The sequence below is a fragment of the Zonotrichia albicollis genome, chromosome 3, assembly GCF_047830755.1.
Source record: "Zonotrichia albicollis isolate bZonAlb1 chromosome 3, bZonAlb1.hap1, whole genome shotgun sequence".
Taxonomy (NCBI): domain Eukaryota; kingdom Metazoa; phylum Chordata; class Aves; order Passeriformes; family Passerellidae; genus Zonotrichia; species Zonotrichia albicollis.
In genome coordinates, this window is record NC_133821.1 from 50,723,080 (window position 1) to 50,745,571 (window position 22,492).

Below are 22,492 nucleotides of genomic sequence, written 5' to 3' on the forward strand. Positions count from 1 at the left end.
CAAGTCATCCACCCAGGTAACATTACAGTACTCCATACTCTACTGAGTTCCCCTCTTAAAATTTGCTGATGTGTTCAATTTGTTGAATATGTTACTTATAAGGCACATGATATAGGCGACTCTTATGAAAAATTGTTTTGGCTTACAGAAAATTAAGATTGGATGAAGGTTTGTGACCAAGAAAATTTGTAGGCAAAATTAATTTTTTAAAAAATGGTTATATATTTAAACAGAAAAGTTCCAGTTTATTTATGAAGAAGCAATAAAATTGATGTAGTGCAATAGAAGAAAGAAAATTAGCTGTGAAATGCTGAAGTGCAAAGAACCTGTTAAGAAGGCTTACAATACACTTAAACCAAAACAAATATTACACTTTTTCAAGCATATATATATATATATATATATATATATAAAACCCTATCAGAGTACTCACACAGTTATGAACAGCATTTAAGACAATTATCTAAGATGCAGTCTTACAAAGATATTGAGACTTTCAAACTGGGGCAGATTTCCAAGGAGAAAAGAGGGGGATACAAACACAACCAGACTCCAATTTTCTATACTCTCCCTTAAGACCTTTTGCTTTTTAATTAACCCAAAATATAATGTAACTATGTGACTTTATGCAGTCCCTATTTTCACATTTGTATCAAAATATTATTGTAGGATAACAAAATGGCAATTCTTATTTGCTATGTTAAATTATTTAAAAATGCAGAAGAAAAGCTTCAAAATCAATTTGATGATGGATAACAAATTACTATGTTCTGAGTATCTATAGTAACAGAAGACCATTCAAATCAAGCAACCAATCCATAAATGAATCAAGAACATCTCAGCACTTATCAGTATAGAACTTTTTTCACCCGTCAGGGAAAAGCTGTTCTGGCGGCTGAAGAGTTAAGTGAGCCAGTAAAGCGTATTTCAAAAGGATGAAATAGAAGAGAATATTTAGATTAACACAGTCACAGAATGTTCTAACTTGGAAGGGATCCACAAGGATTTTCAAGCCCAGCTCTTAAATGAATGTCCCATATGGGCATCAAACCCACAACCTCTGTGTTATAGCACCATGCTCTGAGCTCACCTCAGTGGCATTATCTCTTCATGCACGCTTGAAAGGTTTACTCATTGCAGAGCATTACAAGGTAATGTACAAGGTAAAAGAGAAAATTCAGAAAATGTCTCTATATAGAGGTGTATGGGTTATTTAAATAAGTAAATGAATATTCTTTAACATGCATGCTCATTCTGATAACACAAATCAGAAATACAAGAACTATCTACCTGTTCTTAAAAGATCTCTACTGTTGGCACCTCAAATCTCCTTCTTCTCTTGAGAGCTCAAATACCTATGGCTAGCCAAGTATCATATTCCTCACGATTTACACAGCATTCTGATAGCATAAAGCTTTTCAATGAGACTGAAACAACAAAAGCAGCACTACTTTGTTCTAGGTGCAACTGAATTAAGTACGAACATAAAAGTTTATGTGCTCCACAACAGTCTGCTGTCAGAGATTGAGAAAAAAAATTGAAAGAAGAGCATGGAAAACAAATATCAGTCAGACATGGAGGCTGTAATTTCCCAAAAGCAATGCACCAGGCTCCAAAGCACTTTCTCCTTGCAAAGGAAGAGTGTAGCAGTGAGAGAAATGAGAGTTTCCTCCACAAATGAAGAAAATTATTGGGGGGGAGGGGGTGAGCAAGAAAGCCATGCAAAGCTCTTAGGTAGTTATCAGTCCTATAAAACTGTTAGAAGGAGCAGTTCGGGAACTTCTTTCATCACTGTTATGCGAAGTGAGATCACATCCACGAAGCTTGAAAATAAAATTATGAACGAGTATAAAATTCAATAACAAAAAAAAAAAAAGAGGTTCTTGAAAGAACATTTTCTTTTGTTGAAAATAAAAAAAACCCTTACAACATAAGCTTCACATTTGCTGGCTACTAAACCTGTTTAGAAAACAATCTGCCTAAGCAATACTTTGAGATTTGCATGGTTGTAGTATTATGTAAATAACACCTTTTTCTCAAGTGAATCTCACAGCACACTTCAATCAAATTTTATTCACTGTACATTATCTCTCTAATGGCCTAGATCCCCAGATGCAGAGCATCAGTGTCAAGCTTTTGGTTTATGCAAACTGATGATCATGAACATACCTGAACATTTTCACTCCAGCTGCTGCACTTTCCATTCCATTTCTGAAATGGAAAATTACAGCATTTCAACCATCTCACAAACTACTCAGATCAGTAGCTGAGGAACTTATTTTAAAATGAGTCCATAAAGAGAATTCAGGGAATAAACAAGTCAATTCACATCATTACGTGCATGAACAAGCTAGGCACCAGTCCACATGCTCCATTTCACACAATACAAATGAGCTGCAAAGAAAAGGAGACCAAGGCATAGAAGTTGTGATGGGATAGTTCTGCCCATATTTGTAAGTAGAAATCAAACTATCATCTCATTGCTGTGAAAGGCAGGGAAGCACTAATGACAACACAGTATTAATTCCCTGAGATTAGAAAATACCCATTCATCAGCTCCCATTGCAATGCCTGCTGCTGCTGTATTTAAGAGCTGTAATGGGGCCACGAAGCAAATCCTGCCATCATCCACAAAAACTCATGCTGGTTTAGACCACCTAGCAATTTGGGTGCATGTATAGCATATTCCTTCAGAGGAAACTGAACTGTAATCTCTTCTCCAGCTGGAAACAAAATGTGTTTCAATCCCAAAGGGGAATATAAGTATTTGAGTAAGTGTCTGGCCATTCAGGCCATAGTGAAGCTGCTGATTTCTTGAAATACTTGTCTTGAACTGCATAAAAAGGGACATAAAAGCAAAAGAGGCACCACAGCTAGATTTGAACACAGCTTCCTTAATAATAGATATTACAGCTAAATCTTTTAACACTATCTGAGAAATTAATCAGGTAGGAAGTCTGTGTCTTTTACTATGGTGTTTGATATTAAGCCCCAAACCAAGGGCCGGTAAATAGTGCAACAACTAAAAGACCATTTATCATGGCCATCCCATTAAACCAGTATGAATTAGGCTTCCTTGCACACATTTTACCTGCTATCTGTAATAGCCATTTAGATTCCTGGAAGTTTACTCAGCAAATATTTAATGTTATCAGTCATCATTAAGCAGATCAAACCGTTATATTAACCTTGTACATCAGGTCAGCACTTACTGGGAAAGCTTGCCTTCATCTCTGATTGTTAATACCTCAAACCCTTAATAACATCTCTACACACCACAAACCCAGGGTCAGGGAGTTAATGACATGTATTATCCACATTCTTAACCACACACCTGGGAGAGAACTAGGGTGATGGAGAGCAATAGTGCAAGACAGTGTGCCAATAAGTGAAATTAAGGGTGAAGCAGACTATGGGAGAAGCACAGAAACCATTTAAGGGTGTGTCGTGGTTTAACCCCAGCCAACCACCAAGCCCATGCAGACACTCATCACTCCCCCTGCAGTGGAAGAGTAAAAGTATCCCTTGGGTCAGTCTGGGTCACCTGCCCTGATTGTGTCTCCTCCCAGCCTCCCACGCAGCCCCAGCTTCCTCATCAGTGTGGCAATAAGAGCAGCAGAACCAGCCTTGGCTCTGCGCAAGACCTGCTCAGCAATAACAAAAACATCTCAATATTATCAGCTCTGTGTTCTGCTCAAGTCCACGATACTGCCCTGTACCAGCACAGTGTCAGAACCATCACTGCTGAGATTCATAAGACATTTTATGTACATGAACCCCAAGAGCACCACAAAATAGTCAAGTTAGAGGCATGAGGAAGTAGGTGGAGAGGTGATCTGTGGCATAGACTGAAAATGCTGCAATCCTACGTGCTTGGAGTCATTCTGGCCCTCTGTTTTACCATCAGCTATTACTTTGAACATGAATATCTAAATTCATAGGAATATCTGGCCATAATATTTCTGCTTATGGAGCTCATATACTTGAACAATATCTCTGTAAGCTATTGTGGGTTTTTTCATATGTACTGCATTTTACCATCCAGTTTTTTAAGTCCTCCATCCTACCTCACCGTTAAGGGATCATGGGAAAGTAGTGGAAATTCTTCCACTAAAACTGAGGTTTAGTCATTTGATAAAGAAAACTTAAGCTCTTCCCACTGTCTTTCTTCCATATCATGACACTTGCTTTTGATCTTTATTTTCACATATTGCATCCATCAATAGGTCTTCAAAAATGTCTTATCTTAGAATTAATCATGAAGCTTCAGTCTTTTATGAATGATAAAATATGGTTCATCTCCAACATAAAGAAAAGGAAATTTTGAGAGCTACCAGACAGAAATAACTGATACATGTGTAGATTTAAGAACCAATTAGTTCTTAGGTTTTGAAAGACACAACAATCCCATGAATCTGTGCAATGTCCTTTCTTGTTCTACATTGCACTGCTGTAGAATTCAGTGATAATTTATTAGAAAAAGGAACCTGCATCACTAATTTCACATAAAAATGTGACCAAGCTCCCAGACCATAAGAAATGCATGTTGTGCAAACATTCCTCCCCATACTATTGAACTCCAGTACAGCAAACAAAATGGAACCCAAACAAAAGTCCTTCATCTCTGCTAATCAAAACTTGCATCAAGGCTAGTTGCTTGCCAAGCAAATATCAACCAACACTTACAGAAGGGGAAAATCAAGAACTTATCAAGATTCACCAAGTTAATATTACACTTTTGTTAAGACGAAATAGACTTATAATTTGGGGGTTGTTTTTTTGTTCTTCGTTTGTACATTTGCCTTAAGCTCTCTTGAGAAGTCTAGAATGGGCAGTGATTAATAGCCATGGGCTTTTCTCATAGGCCAGTTTTTGTCAGAAACAAAGTCCTTGAATCAGGTTATTTGGTAAACCTGCCTAAGTCATTACAAACTATTCATACATATAAGAACAATCCTTTTTTTTTTTTTTTTTGTAAGTGCTGCTTTTAACTTTTTTAAGATCTCAGTTTGATATCATATTTAGATACCAATTGCTTTTATTTGAATACAAGCTTTTGTCTTTAAGCACAAGGCTTATTTTCATCTATTGTTCAAGTGTTCTGGTGTTCTATTCAACATTAAACAACCAAAGGTCCAGAATGAAAATAAGAGAGCAACAATGAAGATAAAGGACCATCTAAATGAAAAAAAAAATAAAATCTAGGCAAGTCCTTTAGAAGTTCCCCTTATCACTTTCAGGGTTGTCATAAACAATGCTGCACCAAATTGCTTTAGTATCAATGCTGGATTTTTCTTCCCCCTCCCTAAGAGCAGATAAACCATCCAATGCCCACAGTCCCTGTTGATGAGGCAGGCAGGTGGATTTAATGGCACACCATCTGTCTGTCTGAACAAGTTGCAGTGGCAGTCCTGGTAAAGCTTAGAAGGAGCAGTTTGCACAGAAATCAGTGCTGCACAGAGTAAATAAAGCTTCTGAAGCTAAACTGTAAAAAAACCTGACTTTCAATTAAATTATATTCCTAATGAAGCATGGGAGACTTCAACTGTAAGGACACTTTCCCCCTATCTACACCTCTTCATTTTCCTGTGTCACACATTCAAGACTACTCTGAAGTACATTTCCATCTTTTTATTAAAAATGATACTCACTATTAAACCTAGAGACTGAAGGAAGAACAACATGCATGTAACAAGAGCAGCTTGTCTAGGCATAACTGAGGCATCTTTTAATTGCCTGCTAAGTTGAGGGTTTGCATTTTTCAGCTTGCTTGTCTTGAGAAAGATTTCCAAGTGGAAGGAATGGAAAAGAAAACAGAAGGAATGAGAAGAAACCATGTTAGGTCAAATGGTCCTTTGACTAGAGAGAGCATTCCTAATCTTTGGTAAAGAACATTAACCCTGAAGTACATGGCCCCAGAACATAAGTTGTAAGGAGACATGATGATATGCAGGTGTTAATTTGCCTTTTTCCCCAGTAAGTCAGGAACTTTCCTGCTTTCAATGTCTCCAGGACCTAAACAAACCTGTGTCTTTAGATTTGGAAAAACACATTTGTGTTCTTTGCATCATCTGATCTAATACTGAAGAAACCTAAAGCAGAGAAGAGGCTGATAGGGACACTTCTAGCTTTGAAGACACTCCTATTTTGGTCAAATAAAAGTTATATTCAATGCAGTGTCCTAAAATCTTTAGTGGGCTACAAGCAATGCTGCAGGCTGAGCATCATACTTATGACTACACTCCACATACTGATTTTAGTGCCATCCTGAAGGATTATCCACAATCACATAGATTAGTGGGGGCTTAAAAGGAATTAGCAAATTTTTTATGTTTTTGTACTCATCCTTCATTCAATTCAGTTAATGTGAAACATTATCTCATTGCTGACCTCCAAGTAACTGCCTATCACTATGAGTCACTTTCACTTTGTATTTCATTTGCTTATTTGCAAAGGTGAATAAACTTTTGCTAGCAATAAAAGGTCAAAATCTGCCTTGTTTGGAGTCTTCTCAAACAGGCAGACTTGGTTATTTTATCACACATTAAGTTACAATAGTAACACCAAATTTACTCCTTACCAAAATTAAGTGGGATTTCTAATTTTGTTAATCTCAGTCTAACAGCACTTAGAAATTTCACTAGAAATTTCATCACAAGCATTCTTCCCACATCTATAACATTACTTGGAGTTACAAAACAGAGCACCTTTTTCCTTTCTGCTTTCATATGCTGTTCATTGAGAACATGAGAGGAAAATTAAAGTCACTCATCTGTCAATACTGGTTCCCCAATTGGCTTGTAGGATTGAAGACCCAAGTTCTTAATTAAAGATATGCTGATACTGATCCTTACACAGTGATGCAGGGTGGGCGCATGTAAAGCAATAGCAAGCAAAAGCATTGGCTTCCTTCTCTATTCACACCCTGCCTGGTGATATGTCCCTGAGAAAGGAGAGCTCCCAGGAAGCTACAAAAACAGCCACAACCTCAGCCCAACCCTCGCAACACCTTACAGATCCTCCTTCCTACCTTCCTTTTCATTTCCCCAAAAAGAACATTCATCCCCACTTTGGTCACCGTGCCTCCTTTTTCCAGCTCAGTCCTCTGAAGACTGTTGCTGACATCTTTCCTTTGCACCCTTTCTTCCCACTTTTGTGTCTTTTGAGTGGATATTTAGTGTCAGCCACCTGTGTCTCTGATGGCCCTTCTGCCTTGTTTTCACTGTCTTTTCTCACTCCTCCTCTCTAACAGTCCATAAAATAATTTCTTTAAGCTGAAGCTGTTTCCATGAGAAGCACTGCTGCCAACAAGCCCAAAAGGAGAAGCCTCTCCTTTTACTCCCTGGCAAGCATGCAAGAGAGTTATTAGCCAGGTTTGAGGAGACCAGTTTGCTCAGCTGCACCAGGCCACGGTGCCCCATGCTGCCATAGAAACACCGGACAAAACCAGGAGCTGGGCATATTTTATTCAGCAGGCTGTTTGCATTTCACACCTCTTCTGTCCACGAGCCTGGTTACTGATGCAGCCCTGCTAGCTCTGGAGCTATTTGAGGGGAACATCTGTTATGCTCTTTTAACTTCTCTCCTAAAGATCAGCACCAAACCACAGAGCAGCTTTGATATTCCCATACACGCACACACAGAGCATAGCAAGCAACTACTCCTCATTACTGCTGATACTGACTAGGCAGATGGATCAGATGTTAACATGAACATTAACAAGAGATTACTCTTCCCCTAGCATACCAGCAACAGCACGCTGCTTCAGACCCAAGAACCCCATTTACCCTGATCACAAGTGAAACCAGAGTGCTGGAGTCTAACAGGAGAGAGCTGGTGAAGTGCTCATGACAGGCTGCTGCTGCCAAGTCACAAAAGGAGCCTGGGTAAAGTTTTCTTTAGGGACTGTGACTGTATTTGCTTCCTAACTTTCTCCATGATAGCTGTAAAGTTGAGATTTTATTACAACACTGAATCTGTACTCTACTGCAGAAAAAATGATCTGAAAACACCACTGTTCAACAGCATCCTGACACATTTTCCCATTTTCTCTATCACCATGATCATGCAAAATTTTGACCAATATTAAAAGAAATCTTTCTATTCTGAATTCTGAACATGAAATATAGGAAGGACTTCACTTTCTATTTATTCCTTACAAATTTGTGTACATAGCAGACTGAAAAAGAAAATTTGGAAATGCTTTACTAATTTAGCTGGGTTTTTTTCTAGGTCTATCAATATAGACCAGTGTTAGTTGATTCAGGAACAAACTTCTCAGGCAGGAGGAGAAAACAGTACTAAAAGAGTCCTAACCTCTTTTCTTTACTGTCTTTTACATTAAGTAAATGCCTAGCCTTAATAATGGATGTTTGGCCCCCCTTGCCTTAATCTCTCAGTCCTATATTACAAAATCACAGAATGGTTGAGGTTGGAAGGGATCTCTGGAGACCATCTATTCCAACTCCTCTGCTAAAACAGGTTCATCCAGAGCAGGTCACAGAGTATGTATCCAGCTGGGTTTTGAGTACTTCCAGAGAAAAGACCACAACTCCTCTGGGAAGTCTGTTCCAGTGCTCTGTCACCCTCAGAGTAAAGGTTTTCCCACGTATTCAGATAGAACATCCATTTTCTGTTTGTGCCCATATTGCTACTTGCCAAGATTAAACTGCAAGGTTTTCAGCACAGACTTGACAAACGTCTACTGCAGACCAGTAATTGTCATCTGGTTTTTAGTGGAACATTTATACATGAGGATTGAGGCACGCACCAGTCTTGGGTAACCAACTATATCACCTGCATCAATTGACTGCCTCCTCAGCAGCATTCAACAATGGGACATGGACAGTAAGTCGTCTGCTTCTGAGCTAGGGGAAATCACAGGTTTTGTTAGCCTGGACTTAAATGGGCAGATACAACTGCACAACCATCTGAAGGACTCTTTGAATCAAGCAGATTGTTTTCTGCACTTGAATTTGTCTCTCTCACTATAGCCTGATACGAAGAGGGAGAACACAGCTGCAGCTTTTAGTAGGAAAACATTATTTTAAAAAACTCTTTGAACATAAAGTTAAATGTGGTAAATCAGAAAGCATTACAGGTGAGGAGAGTTAAACCTTCTCTTCCATCACACAGAAGGGCCAAGACCAAAATACAGTAAACATCTTACTTAGGTTTATCACTGTTTCTTCTGCAATTTCTTTTGCTTAACAGGTCTCTTAGAGCCATCTTCCGCTATTTTACAGATGTTTTGTGTCATTCAATGAATAATACACTCTTATTATAACCCCAAAAGATGAAATATTTCAGTGATACCTTCTGACACAATCTGAGGCACGAGAAAATCATCTGACTTCCAGGGAAAATAAAGGAGCTTCAAAAGTTCATTAGGTGATTTTCTGGCTTTCATGTTTTGTTGGGGTTTTTGTTTTGTTTTTATTGTTTTGGTTTGGTGAGGGGAGGGTGTTCAGTTTTTGTCATTTTTTGTTGGTCTTGTTTCATTGGGTATTTGCAGAAAGAAGAGGGGGTGTTGTTTGTTCTGTTGTCCCCCTCCACCACTGCTATGCATGTTCATCTACAGAAGGAAAGCTGTTTTCATAACTACCTTTTATCCCTGCAGTGCCCCTGTGCTGATAGTTTTTTCCCAGATAAATGAACATGTTTACAATTCCACCCTGCAAGATAATTCAGGCAAATCAATACTAGAGGTTGAATCTTCAGCATACAATAAACATACTCACAGTATTGCTTATGAATACATACACAGCACAGCAGGCACACAAGGCCATGGTATTTCACAGCTCTTCAAGCTGATATGCACTTGGACTTTCTAATGCCTTCATGAATAGCTCATTTTACCCTACACAGTCTGTACTTTCAATTGTTTTCTGTTAAACAAAAACAACTACTATTCCCTAAGCAAGAAGCATCAAAAATTATTTTTAGACTTTCTAGTCAGGTTTCTTTCTGCTTACAATAGTTATTAGTCTTGTATTAAGATGACTTTGTCTATTACCAGGGTCTGAAATGAGATAGAGTGGATGCCTTCCCATGCTAAGGAGTTGTTCTTTGAGGAGGAAGCAACAAAAGGAAAAGGGTACACATGGCTGCAAGATCTCCTTGATTTTCAGAACTCAACAACATATTCAGCTAAAGACTCCAGAAATAATCCCCTTGAGATAAAATTTAAACATGCATCCATTTTCTTTTTTAATAAAATGCTTAAGAAAATGCCAATGTCTCTAATGGTTGCCTTGGTCATTTCATGACATATGCAAATGTACCTTTATTTTCCAGACTTAGAGTTCTTATATTTGAGCAAGCAGCTAGGAAGACTATTTTTGGGGGTTTTTTTCCAACAGTTTTTTTTTTTCAACTTTTACCCTGGAGGAAGGAGAAAAACAATATGAATAATAAGAAGGGAGAAAGGGAAGGGGGAATAATAGGGAACAAGATCCTATAAACATCCAGCCATAAATAAGCAAAACTATTTGCTTGCTGTATCAGTCTTCCATGGTATTACAGAACCAACACCTTGCAGCTGATGCCTAAGAGCTCCATCAAATGAGTAACCTCATGCAAGAGCTTTGTTTTGAATATCTAGATTAATTTCCCATTTTGGTTGCTGGAGTGACTCACAAATTATTTCTATATCTATAATACAGAGGACAAAAACAGAATTTTAAAGAAATTTGGGATGAGAAAATATTCATATAGAAGATTTTTTTAATGCAAGTCTATCACCTGGTTTACAGAATCTCATTTCAAACAACATCAAGCAGTGGACTAAGAACAATAGAGAAACTTTCACTTAGCAAAGACATGTTAAGACTACTTTAAGAATTTTTTGTGTGGCAGTTTTTCAGAAGTGCAACATAATGGAGAGGGGAATAAATAATCTACCACAGAAAAAACAGACAAGGCAAGTCCAAATTATATTAAAAAAAATGTAAGTAAAAAGCCACAGTGAAGCCCATCCACATTCCCTTTTTTACCTAACTACAACAGTCAGAAAAGGGGGGAAGAAAAAATCATGTTGTCTAATTGTATGGCTCCTGCTAGTTTACGTCTCTGAAAGCAGAGCTGAGGAACACCCAAATCCTGAGATCTGTGAGCAAAGCAGGAAACTGCAACATAAAACTTAATGGCTAAACAAGAGAAAGCTAACTACAGTTCAAGCTAGAGGCATGCATTGCAGTTCACTGATAACTTCATACATCTATCGGATTCTAGTATTGTAATGCAGTAAAGTACTGCCAATCCTTTTTAAGACTCTCTTATTGGATGGCTATAAAAGACATACTAAGATTTGCTTTTCCTTCAACTCTGCCTATTTCCCTTTATGTTTTAATGATTAAGTAAACATCCCTGATTTCAAGATAATCATAAAAACAAAGGGAAAAACCACACTTGTAAACTTCCATCTCCCCATCTAAATGAGCTACCCAGGCCACACAATTTTCTGAGCTGGTTTTTGAACATGACCTGGTGCCTACTTGAAAAGGGCTTTACTGCTTATTTTGGGAATAGCACAACTTTCACCAGCCTGCAAGCAGACCTTGAAGGGAAATAATCTCCTTTGGAAAATAATTCCATTTCCACTCGGCCAGAAAGCTATTTTTCATATAAGGGCATGTCATGGTGCACTGACTTCACTCTAGTCAAAGGCTGAAATATTTGAAATTAACCCCCAAATTTATTAAAACGGAGAGGGTTATTCACATGAAACAAAATATATGACCTATGCTTCAAATCTTAGTTAACTATCTTCCCAATTCAACTCAGAAATGGTGCATCCTGGATTAAAGCTAGTAAAATAACAATCTTACATTTCTTTCACATCATCCACCCCAGCTTTGCCCTCTAGGGACTGTTTATCTTACAGGTCTTCCCAAGGTACCTACTGTGGGAGCTTGTGCCAAAGACCCATCCCACAAATCTGTACAGAGCATCATTGGAGATCTAATGTTGATCTCACATCTTATCATGACTCACTTCTATCAGTGCCTTTTGGAAACTAGTAGAGTCTTGCAAATACAGCTTACAGGACCAAAAAGCTTGAACAAGTTAGAAAACAATAAATCCTAGTTTATATGCAAAGTTCCAAATGCAATGTCGATAATTTCTGCTGGTTTTGATGGAACATTATTCTGCTTGGTGCAGGAGACCAGTTAGAGATTGAATGCAGCAAATACTAACCAGGGAGCTGTCAATGAGGATACTGCTCAGACATTTTTTAGGTTAAATTAGGCAGTGCTGAGCCGATACAACTGCTAGTAAGAAATAGGTAAGTTATCTCTACACCTGCACAATTACAGTATAGATTTATTACTCTCTAGAAAACACAGTATATATGCTTATATTCCCTCTAAGACCCACCCAGTTGGGTAGCCTGCATCAAGCCTAAGACAGGTGAGAAACAAGCCAAGTTATGCCTGCATGGAAATGTACAGGAACCTACCTTCATTGCATGACTCATACCTTCCTTTATATAGCAGCACCAGAAGTCATTGAGAAGAGATTTCTGCCAAGATTGCTGCTTTTACTTCCTGAGAGTTTGAAAACTGAACATGTGCATGTTTTACCCTTTTAAATATAATTTCTGAAGGTCAGCAATGACTGCTGAAAGACGACACTGCATCGCTCTGGAAAACTACAAAGAAGGTGAAACACGTCAGTGCTACTGGTCCCAGTATGGCAAGGAAAAAATGCAGCTGCCTGTGTAAAAATACATATGGATTATACTTGCTGCAGACACTTGATACCCATGTTCAAGGGGATGCATTAATTAACTGGGAGACCACCTTAATTAAAGCAGAAAGGTGAAGGCAGATCACACTGGCAAAACAGTAAGAAAAATTAACATGGCCTGAATGGCATTCAGAATATTGAAACACTAATAACAGGAAGGATGACTTGTGCTTGCAGCAGAAGGTGCACAGCGTGTGTGCTTTGCTGTTAGCAACAGTACTGAATCCTGGATACAGAGAAAACAAATGGGAAATCAATGCAAAGAATACAGGGATTATGCCAGAGGACAAGAAACAACTTGAATGTTCCACAAAGGAAGAAGCTAACACCTCATTTAGGTGCAGAAAAGGGAGCTCCATCTTTCAGAACAGCATCCCTTGGGGGTAATCCAAGGAGAAGGTACAATAGAGATGATACAAAAATCTCCATGCTCAGCCACTAGTTTTTCCTTAAGAAAAAATAAATTGAAACACTGGTAGTTTAAGATTCATTCTGGGAGTAATGTTTCCTCTTAAATCAGAGAAACGAGTTTTCCAAAAGAGTCTGTCTTAAGCGAAAAGGAGTCAAGTTTTACCTGTCTCTGTGAGAAGGCTTCAGTACTGAATGAGTGCAGGAGAAAGTTGCTTCGACTTAGAGAGACAGATTTTGGCAAAACAAGAATTCTACAAAATCTGTGTTTGCTACACATCAAAAGAGCAACTCTTCATCAACCACAACACATGCAAGACTGAACCTAAACCATTCACAGGACCTGACATTCAACACATGTTGGAGGATGCTGCTGACATTGCATTCCCAAATTTTAGCTAGGGAAGATACCTGGAAAAGTAAGTTGAGAAGAAGGGGAACGCTTCAAAACAACAAGAACTATTCTTTAACAGTTTTGTCCATAAATTTAATTTCATAAAAGCACAACCACCACTAGCCAAAAGATAAGGAGGTTTTGGTCCAGGATGCAAAAGCATTAAACCAAAATAGAACAAAGCTAGCAATGACACCACAATGACTAACTTGCACAGCTCATTATTCTTTCCTCTCTTTTGGTTTTCCATAAATATTATTTTAAAAAGCAAACAAACAAATAAAAGGTCAGCTTAACATTGCTTTATTACAATACCAGCAATTACCCTACTGTTTGCACATTTCCAAGTTTCTGAGTAAGCCCAAAGGCACCAATGATATTTAAGGCCCTGAGCCTTCAGACATGCTAAAAACTGGCATGACCAGACATAGTTATTGTTAAAAATTTCAACAGGAGTTGTACTGGATGAGAAATTTTGTGCAAGTAGCCATCCAGCTGCACCACAACTACAAGTAGTGTTTAAATGATTTTGCATATAATAGATAAAAAATGTCCTCAGGATCAATTTTTGAATTTCTTTATGTTGACACTGTTTTTCTCCACACATTATTTAGCTTGCATCTAGTTCTATAAATACCTGAATTTTAAGTGCAGGTGTGCAAAATGATTATGCTTGAACATCATGCAGCAGTTGAGGTTTCTTGTCTTCTTCCCTTCTCAGTCTTCCCCATTTTATTCAACAAGTCCTGTAAGTCTTCAACAGGTCCAGATCAAGGTACAAATTCTGGTTCCTTTCTAATGGATGTATAGAACAGGTATAATCAAAAAGATAGCTAAAAAAGGGCTACCATTAAGAATAGAAAGAAAAAGTTGAAGCCTCCATTAGCATAGTTCTGCAGCTTGAAATATCTACTCAGGTGCCACATACAAAGGGTGAAGTATTGAAATGGTCACATATGTTGTACCAGGTACCAACAAACTCCTGAAAGACTTTCTGGCATGCCAAGAAAAGTAACAGAAAATGATCTGGATTAAGTCATAGCCAGTGAAAAGTGGAATATTGTGGCTCTGAAGGTTTCGTGTGATAAAATCCATCATTTACAACAATCATTGGATTAGCACAATACCGTAATCCTAAAGTTAAAAATAAAGTTATCAGAGGAGGAAGAGCAATTAAAAGGGCTCAAAGACAACTGAGAACATTTATACTGCCCTGGTATTAATGTAAATTCACTTCACTGGACTATGCTATTAGAACTTTATTTCTTTCAAAAGCTGAAGAACATTTGCTAAAAAGATCAAGATAAAGAAACTTATGAAGTATAATATAGCAAAGCTCAGAGAAAAATATCTTAAAAAGTCAGCCAAGAAGTAGAGCAATAAATTGAAGAGGAGTAAAAAAACAATCAAGACCACATTACTAACTGCTTCTGAAGATTCCTGCAAAGGAAACTGCAGTTCTGCAAAGAAAACTTGCTCACACAAGGTAATAATTGTTTCTGAAACTGCTAATTCCTTCTCTTCTCTAAAACACACTATGAGCTTTGCAGGTCAACAACCTGAATGACAACAGAGCACAAAGGACTTGCAGGTACATTCTCTGATAGACAAATTTCCATGCAGGGAAAAGTACCAGTTTGGAACTACTGATGATAAAGTCATTTGTGAGAATGCTCTGATTTTCAGAACCAGAAACTGCTATTTATCATCATTATGCCTAGTTAAAACCAAGAATCTAGCATACTACCTGTGCAGAAAATAAGAACTCACTAATGCCAATACTGCCAGAACTTATGCAGAAATGTGCACTCCCCTGAACTAAAATATCTCTAATTCCTTAAAAGTTACACTTTTGGAGAAGAGTTTCTCTATTTCAAGAATCTTTTACACAAACATTGTTTTCTGCCTCACACTTCTCCTCCAGGGCTGCAGATTTCTCAGTCTTTTTAACATGACTTTTCTACTAAGACTTTCCAAGCCATAATACATTTTGTTGCTCTGAAAGGTGATACAAATGCAGTATACACATCAAACTCAAATAATAGGCTGCAGAAAGAAAAAGGGCGCAGAATAGGAGGGAGGAAAGTACATCAATTGTTTCATACTGACTTTGTCCCCAGAAAAGCTGCTGAGCTGTTCTTTGCAGACAAGTTCCACTCCTTTGCTGTACTTGCATGGCAAACACAGAAGCCCCACTGAATAAGGTGAATACTCCAGTCCGAGTCAGGTTCTTGAACACCAAGTCCGAGCATGTCCTGATGTCAAGTTCTGGTGCTTCACTGTGCTCCTTTCAAATGCCTCTTCATCACAAGTCCTCACAAATTCTCAGCGAATGTTTTGGAAGAGGACAGCGTAGGACTACTCAGCAACAGGAGAATTTAGAGGTACATCAGAAGTTAGGGCATGTACAGCACTCAGCCAAGCTACAGAACAGCAGGGCTTAAAAGCATAAGGAATGCTCTGGCCTTGGTATCCATAGAAGCTACAGAGGGGAACATCTCTTTATGGCATAGAGCTATTCTAAAAGTGCCATGAGAGGTGCAGAATTAGGCCCAATGCACTGCAGGCAAAAGACAACAGCTTTGCTGAATTCTGTTCAGCATTTCTGCTATGAACTGGGCCTCAGAATCTTCTGCAACAAGCTGCAGTAACCGACCTGAGCACAACCACAATCAAGAGTCATTAAGAGAAATAAATCAAAAAAGGCTTCTCTTCACAGAGAGCCATATATCCATTCACAAAAACCTTCAAAAAATAATGAAAGTTATGGAGAAATTCAACTTGGTATGAAAATATGTCAGCTGTTTTCCAGAGACACACCCAGTGACTACAGTACAGTGACAATGGCACCATATCACATGCACCAAGAAATCCACTTTTCCCATTTTTCTAACACACCAAAATCAAGTATACTGGGGAGAAGAACAACTCTTATCCAATGTTTCCCTGCTTTCTGTGCTTTCATCTGATATTACACACAGGTATGTGGAGAAGCTTTTCAGAAGGCAATTACAACCCACCACAGACTCAGAGGTATTTCATCCTACTGGGTAGCTGAGCAGACAGAGGCAGTAGCACTTTTCAGACTGCCAAGTCTTCGTCTCTTGCACATTTCTCTTGCTTGAGATGCAAAGCATATTCATAGCAGTAAAACCAGTATTGATTTCACTTTTAAAAACAAACACACATCTAGCTTTGTGTGTATCTTTGCAGTAAAAGTTAACCAGCCAGTGGCCCTGGGGGTGGGCAGCAGGCAGCAGAGTGAAACCAAGAGTGACACACAGGGAGCTTCTTCCTGAAACTCAGAAGAAATGTTATTTAAAGGGTTTACACTGCTCTTGCATTTGCCCCAACACACAGGGTACAGGGACATATTTGAAGTCATGAGGTATTTCCCAAATGGAGCACCTGTGCTTGCCTCCAGCCAAAAGGAAAGGGTATTTCAGAGAAAACTTCCCTGAACTAACAGTGAATTGGTCATACAATCTCTTTAAGAGATGATGCACAAAGACCGGTATATTGATAAAGGAGAGAGAAATGTGTAAGAAAACAAAGGGGAGAGGAAGCTGCGACATACTGTACACCTCCACACGAATTTTAACTTTTGAATGCAGATTTCAAGAAATTGCTGTATAGAGCAAAAATCTGCCAGAAATACCAGAAAGCTTCATGTAAGAGAAGTGGTACATTTTCTGCACACTCAGCAGCAAGCCCTCAGGCAGTATTTCTAGCAAATAGTCTTCAAGGATATTACTACAATTCTGTGCTCCAGGGGAGAATGTCACTGCTGTGCAGGAAGGATTTGGGGGGAAACACATCATATTATTCTGATACACATCTATGTGAGGCAAAGTTTAGTGTATGTAAGTATGCGACACTACACAATTGTTTTTGTTGATTTTCTTGCATTTAATCTTACAGTGGAGTTTCAAGTAGTGTCTCTTTACCTCCCAATTCTTTAAACAAGTTAAACTACAAGACATACTTAAAAGACATATTAGGCTAGCAATAGCCAGGAAATTCACATCAATTTTACAAATCTCAATGGCCAATCCCCATTCTGCACATGCATGAGGTCCTGCTCTCCCCAGAACCTCTCCCAGTGGGGGCAATAGTGTGTCACAGCCAGGAGAGGTGCCCAGTGGAGCACAGCAAGGCGGGAAACAGGCTGGCAACACAGCCAGGGCAATGCTGCAAGCAAGGAACACGGAGCAGCTGTGGCAGGCTGAATGCAGAGATCACTTGGTAGCATTTAGCATCTCCAGGATTTTCCCCTGGCCAAAAGAGTTCATTTCTCAAAGCACTGCCAAGGTCTGTCTCACTAGATCACAAGCTTATTGAAGCATTAAGAGAGTGTTAAGCTCCACATAAGCAATTTTATAGGTCAACAGGTACATCTAGGAGATGGATGTTTGCTGGCATTTCCACAGGTCCTCTTGTATCACTGTTGTATTTTAGGGTTGGTTTTGTGGTTTTTTCTTTTTTTCTTTTTTTTTTTTTTTTTTTTTTTTTGTTGCACTTGTTTCTCTCTTTGTTTGGGGTTTTTTTGTTTGTTTTTTAAGAGAAGCAAGAATAAAGCCTGCAGGGAATGATCATTAAAGAACCATGGATCAGCCTCATCCAGCCTTTGGACTAGGAAAGTACAGCTAATATTTTACTTCCTTGATTCATATCATAAATCTAGGAAGTTTTTATTATTATTAATCGATCTGTTGAACATACCTACTGCTATTCCATCCAAACCCCTCTTTAGGACCAGTGTGCCAGTTTAAAAAGCAATCTATTTTTCCTCCACATCAAGTCCAAGAATAAAAAGTTTCTTGTCCACGTGCTACTCTTGTCTTTGTCCCCTATTGTTTCTAGGCCCTGAAATAATTGCTAGATCATGTGTAGCAAGTGACATACCAACACAACTCCACAAGGTTGCACAGATGCCCATTCACCACAAAAAATTCTTAACTGAATGAATTCTCAGCTCAAATGAATTCTCAATTCATTTTCAATCCAGTTAAATAACCCATGGACAGCAGGAGCTGTCTCACTGGCATATTAGTGATATGTGTCAGTAGATATTTCTAAGCTATGCTCACACACTTGAGCATGGCGTTGCTCAAGACACAGCTCGGGGGAGGAGGAAAGAGCAAAGACAGCGCTCAGGAGCTGGATTGCGTTGTGCCTCCGTGTTGTGGCTCCCAGAACACCCCCACAAGCACCACCTCCTCTAGAATTTACTGACGCACCTCCACCAAAGAGCTATGCCTCAGCTGCTTCTATTTCTACCAACTCAGGTCTATTTAGACTGAAGTTTTTTGATGCCAGAATATTGCCTCAGGCTCAGTTCTTCTGCAAGCTTTCAAGCTTAACTAGTTCAGCTATTTCTGAGAATAAGGTGTTGCTTAGGACAAAAACAAACCATTCCTTGCTTCCCTCAAATAAAATACTCCTTTGGAACACTGAGACAAGTACAAAGGGCAGAAATATGTCAAGGATCTGTTCCATGAGGAAAAAAAAGAATAGAAGTATAAAGGTGAGCTCCCATTGTCATTTCAAAAGTGATCAAACTATTTAAATTCAGGAGTCTCTTATATTCAATCTTAGTATTCCTTTTATACAGTGATACAGCTTTTTGGCTGTAACATGCAAAAGCACGTGTAGTGTTTATACATGACTGAAAGCCTTATTAATATATCATTTGTCTTTATATTAGTTCCATGTATGTATGTTATATGCATTATAATACCCAACTGTAGCCAGGCTCAACTCAGAATGTTATTGCTTTCCTTATAAAACTCTTTGCCTTGACTTGACTAGAAATTCCCTCTTCTTTTGTGAACAGCCTGCTTCATTCTTTGTTGACACCAAGAACTGAACAAAAACTTCAGCTACAAGAACTACATACTCAAAAACATTCTTGTCTTGTTGGTGTCTTGTGAAGTTTAGGACACTTGTACACTTCAGAAATCTTCTACTGCAACTTTTCACAATAAGCTAACAACAACACACAGTTGCATTTTCTGCCACTCAGTGCTACAAACACACATGAACAAAAAAACTCAGCCTTAATTCCCACCAGTGCCACACAGACAAGTCCAAGACTTGTATTCTCATGGTGAAGTAGACAAGTCTTTCTAATTGACCATTAATGTTTCACACCAAAAGTAAGAGATCCAAACTGCTTTTGCTTGCAACTTTTCTTTTAAAAGCCCAGCCAGAAATAATATGCAGATTTTCCTTCTTTCCTCTCCTCATAAAACACATGCTTCAGGAATTAGTTTGACAGTGATTTTTCTGTATATTGTGATTTCTTACTCAAAGTGATCATGCCTATCCATTACCTGTTGTGGGAACTGAGGACCTAGATTCCTTTAAATAATTACATATTTTCTAGAGCACAACTTTCAGCAAGGTTCTTTATAAAAATGTCTATGGACTTACAGCTAATAACTGCACGTTTAAAAGATTACAGTTATTCCTTAACACAATTTTACATCTGGAAGACAATATAGCATTGCTGTCAGCTCTAGGCATAATCAAGGCATGCAGCTGCCTAGAGAAAGAGGCCAGTGTATGCAGCAAAACAGTCTTTCCCCCTGCCCAACCCTGCCTATAGCATGGTCCCAGGCAGACACAGATGTTCCTGCAAAATGCAGGATAGGGATCACAGGGCAGCAGTTTGTTTCATATTTTCAGAAGTGACATAGGGAGCGCTCTCCAACCTGTTCCATCCCTCAAGTCCTTCAGGAGCTGCAGCAACAAGCCAAGACTGCTTCTGCAAAGCTCTGCCCCTGACCTGGTGTCCCAGCTCCAACCTGTTCTTCTCCCTTTACCATGTGGAGAAAGATGCCTGGCTTGACCAGCCTTAGATCTTCATACTCAGAGACAACAGTCATCGTCAAAACCCACCCAGCAGCCTTGCTGGCCCCAGACTACAACAGCTCTTGGCAGCTTAGCAGTCTGAGGCATTGTAATTTGAGTGTGACAAAAAGAATCCTTTCCCATATCTGGCTTCAAAAGCATCCCTACAACTGCCAGAAGTAATTTTGCTTGGCTGTCTGAGTCCTAACGGTAGTAAAATGAAGATTCATTAGCATGTACTCACAAGACAAAGCAATATCAATGGAGGTCACGGTGTGCCAACCTCATGAACAAACCAAAGCCCTCATGAATCAAACACCTCAGGTCCTTGCAGCCTAAGCCAAGAAGGCTGCCTCCAGCTGAGGCAACCCGTACCTTCTCTGGACCAGATACCAGAAACCCATTACACACACACACACCCCCCCCATTAGTGAGTTGTATGCAAAACAGAGCATAAGAGAAACCCCACACACTCATTTGAAACAGCTCCTCAAGTAAATTCTTGTGCCTTCTATGCTCTCCAACATATTTGGGAGATCTCAAATATGATGAGATCTCTATCTCCCCCTTTCTCTGTAACATTGTCCCAGTCATGACAGAGGCAGGCTATTTGTCAGATCAGGCACATTTCCCAACCTCAACACACAGGTCCTGCAGCAATCACACAGTAATATATGAGTCAGTTAAACTGACTAGAATTCCCCACATTTCCACAAGAGTTTACCCTGTACTGAACAACGTCATCTCTGAGGACAGGAACCATGACCCCAAATACTACAGGTGGGGTCCATGCAGGATGGGGGAAAGACCTTGAAAACCCTTCATTATGAGGGGTTCAAGCCCTCCACCCAAGCTGGACAGGCATCATCACCAAGATACAGCAGTTCCCTCAGGCTGACTGGGTCCTTGGGAACACAACAGATAAGCATGCAACATGACAAACAGCTAATTTTATAGACATGTATGAAATATATTGTTCTACATAAAATACAAACAAATACCAGAAACAAAAACCACAAAATACCTTGCCCATGTGTATGATTCTCCCATGTGAGAATGCACAGAGAGACATTTAACAGGTCCGTGCTGTCAGATTCTTTTGGTGCTAGGCATCTTTTCATTCTGCTGTCCTTTGCATCAGTGACTCAGTCACGTATTCTCTAAGGACAGAAACTTCTATTGGTGGCAATGGGGAAAAGGCAGAGGCATTTATCACGAGCTACAACAGAGCAATATTCTGCCAATACTGCAGTCATTACCAAATTGTTTTTCACAATGCTGAAAAAGAATTAAAGGTCCTCCTTTTTAATGCTACAAAGAACATACGCATTTCCGTAAATCATGCAATCAGTATTTACAGCACCAGATCCCTGTAAACGAATGCATCTGCTGAAGTCTTAATTTGTTTTCCTTGAGTGCTTCTCTCTTATTAGGTGACATTACATCTTGTTCTTAAACAAGGAAACTCTAAGCTACCATTTTTAATAAAAGCTATTTTTTCCTGTCAGAATGCTGTTCAAAATGGTTTTTGCTAGCTTTTTATTTTCATGCTGGCTCAGTTACTGAATTATAATTTATTCCAAGCAACTGTTTTCAGATCAACTCCTTAAACAGTTTTGGTGATACTGTATTTTCTATGCATATCAATTATGTAAAGCATACTAATTCAATGATAAGCCACTACAGGAGGAACACCTCTGTGTGAAACATGATTGTTTCACACAAAGCTTTCAGAAGAAACTGAGCAGCTCAGTTAAGTTTACATGGAAATGTAATTTACAATTTACTCTTACATGTTAAGCAGCTGCCCTTTCTTTGGAAGGACAGCTGTTATTTCAAGGATCAGTAGGCAACAAGGATGTTAAATATTTTCTTCACGACTAATTTTTTCTGGTTCTGAAAAAACTTCTTTTAGGAACCACGGTGTGATTTTGGGAGCTTGAAAGGTGTCCTTTTTCATTCACTCTCCAGGGCAAAGTCATATTTTCAACACAGCCATTGAAGACCCAGCTCTGAAACCACCCCTTGTGTATTCAAGAAGAATCATTCACTTGTCTAAGAGCTGCTCATGCCTACACAAACAGC

General features: G+C 39.0%; 1 protein-coding gene across 3 annotated transcripts in view; it reads right to left on the minus strand.

Annotated features, from left to right (window-relative positions):
- The window catches only part of RPS6KA2 (ribosomal protein S6 kinase A2), a 279,346-nt gene that overhangs the window by 220,500 nt on the left and 36,354 nt on the right, over positions 1-22,492 (minus strand). Inside the window, exon 1 of one of the 3 annotated variants that reach the window (XM_026793060.2) lies at positions 21,432-21,676. The exons of the other annotated variants lie outside the window; for them this stretch is intronic. Coding sequence (XP_026648861.1) covers positions 21,432-21,479 — 48 coding nt within the window. The 5' untranslated portion in view covers positions 21,480-21,676. Of the gene's footprint in view, positions 1-21,431; positions 21,677-22,492 lie in introns of those variants that run through there. 3 annotated transcript variants of the gene reach the window in all.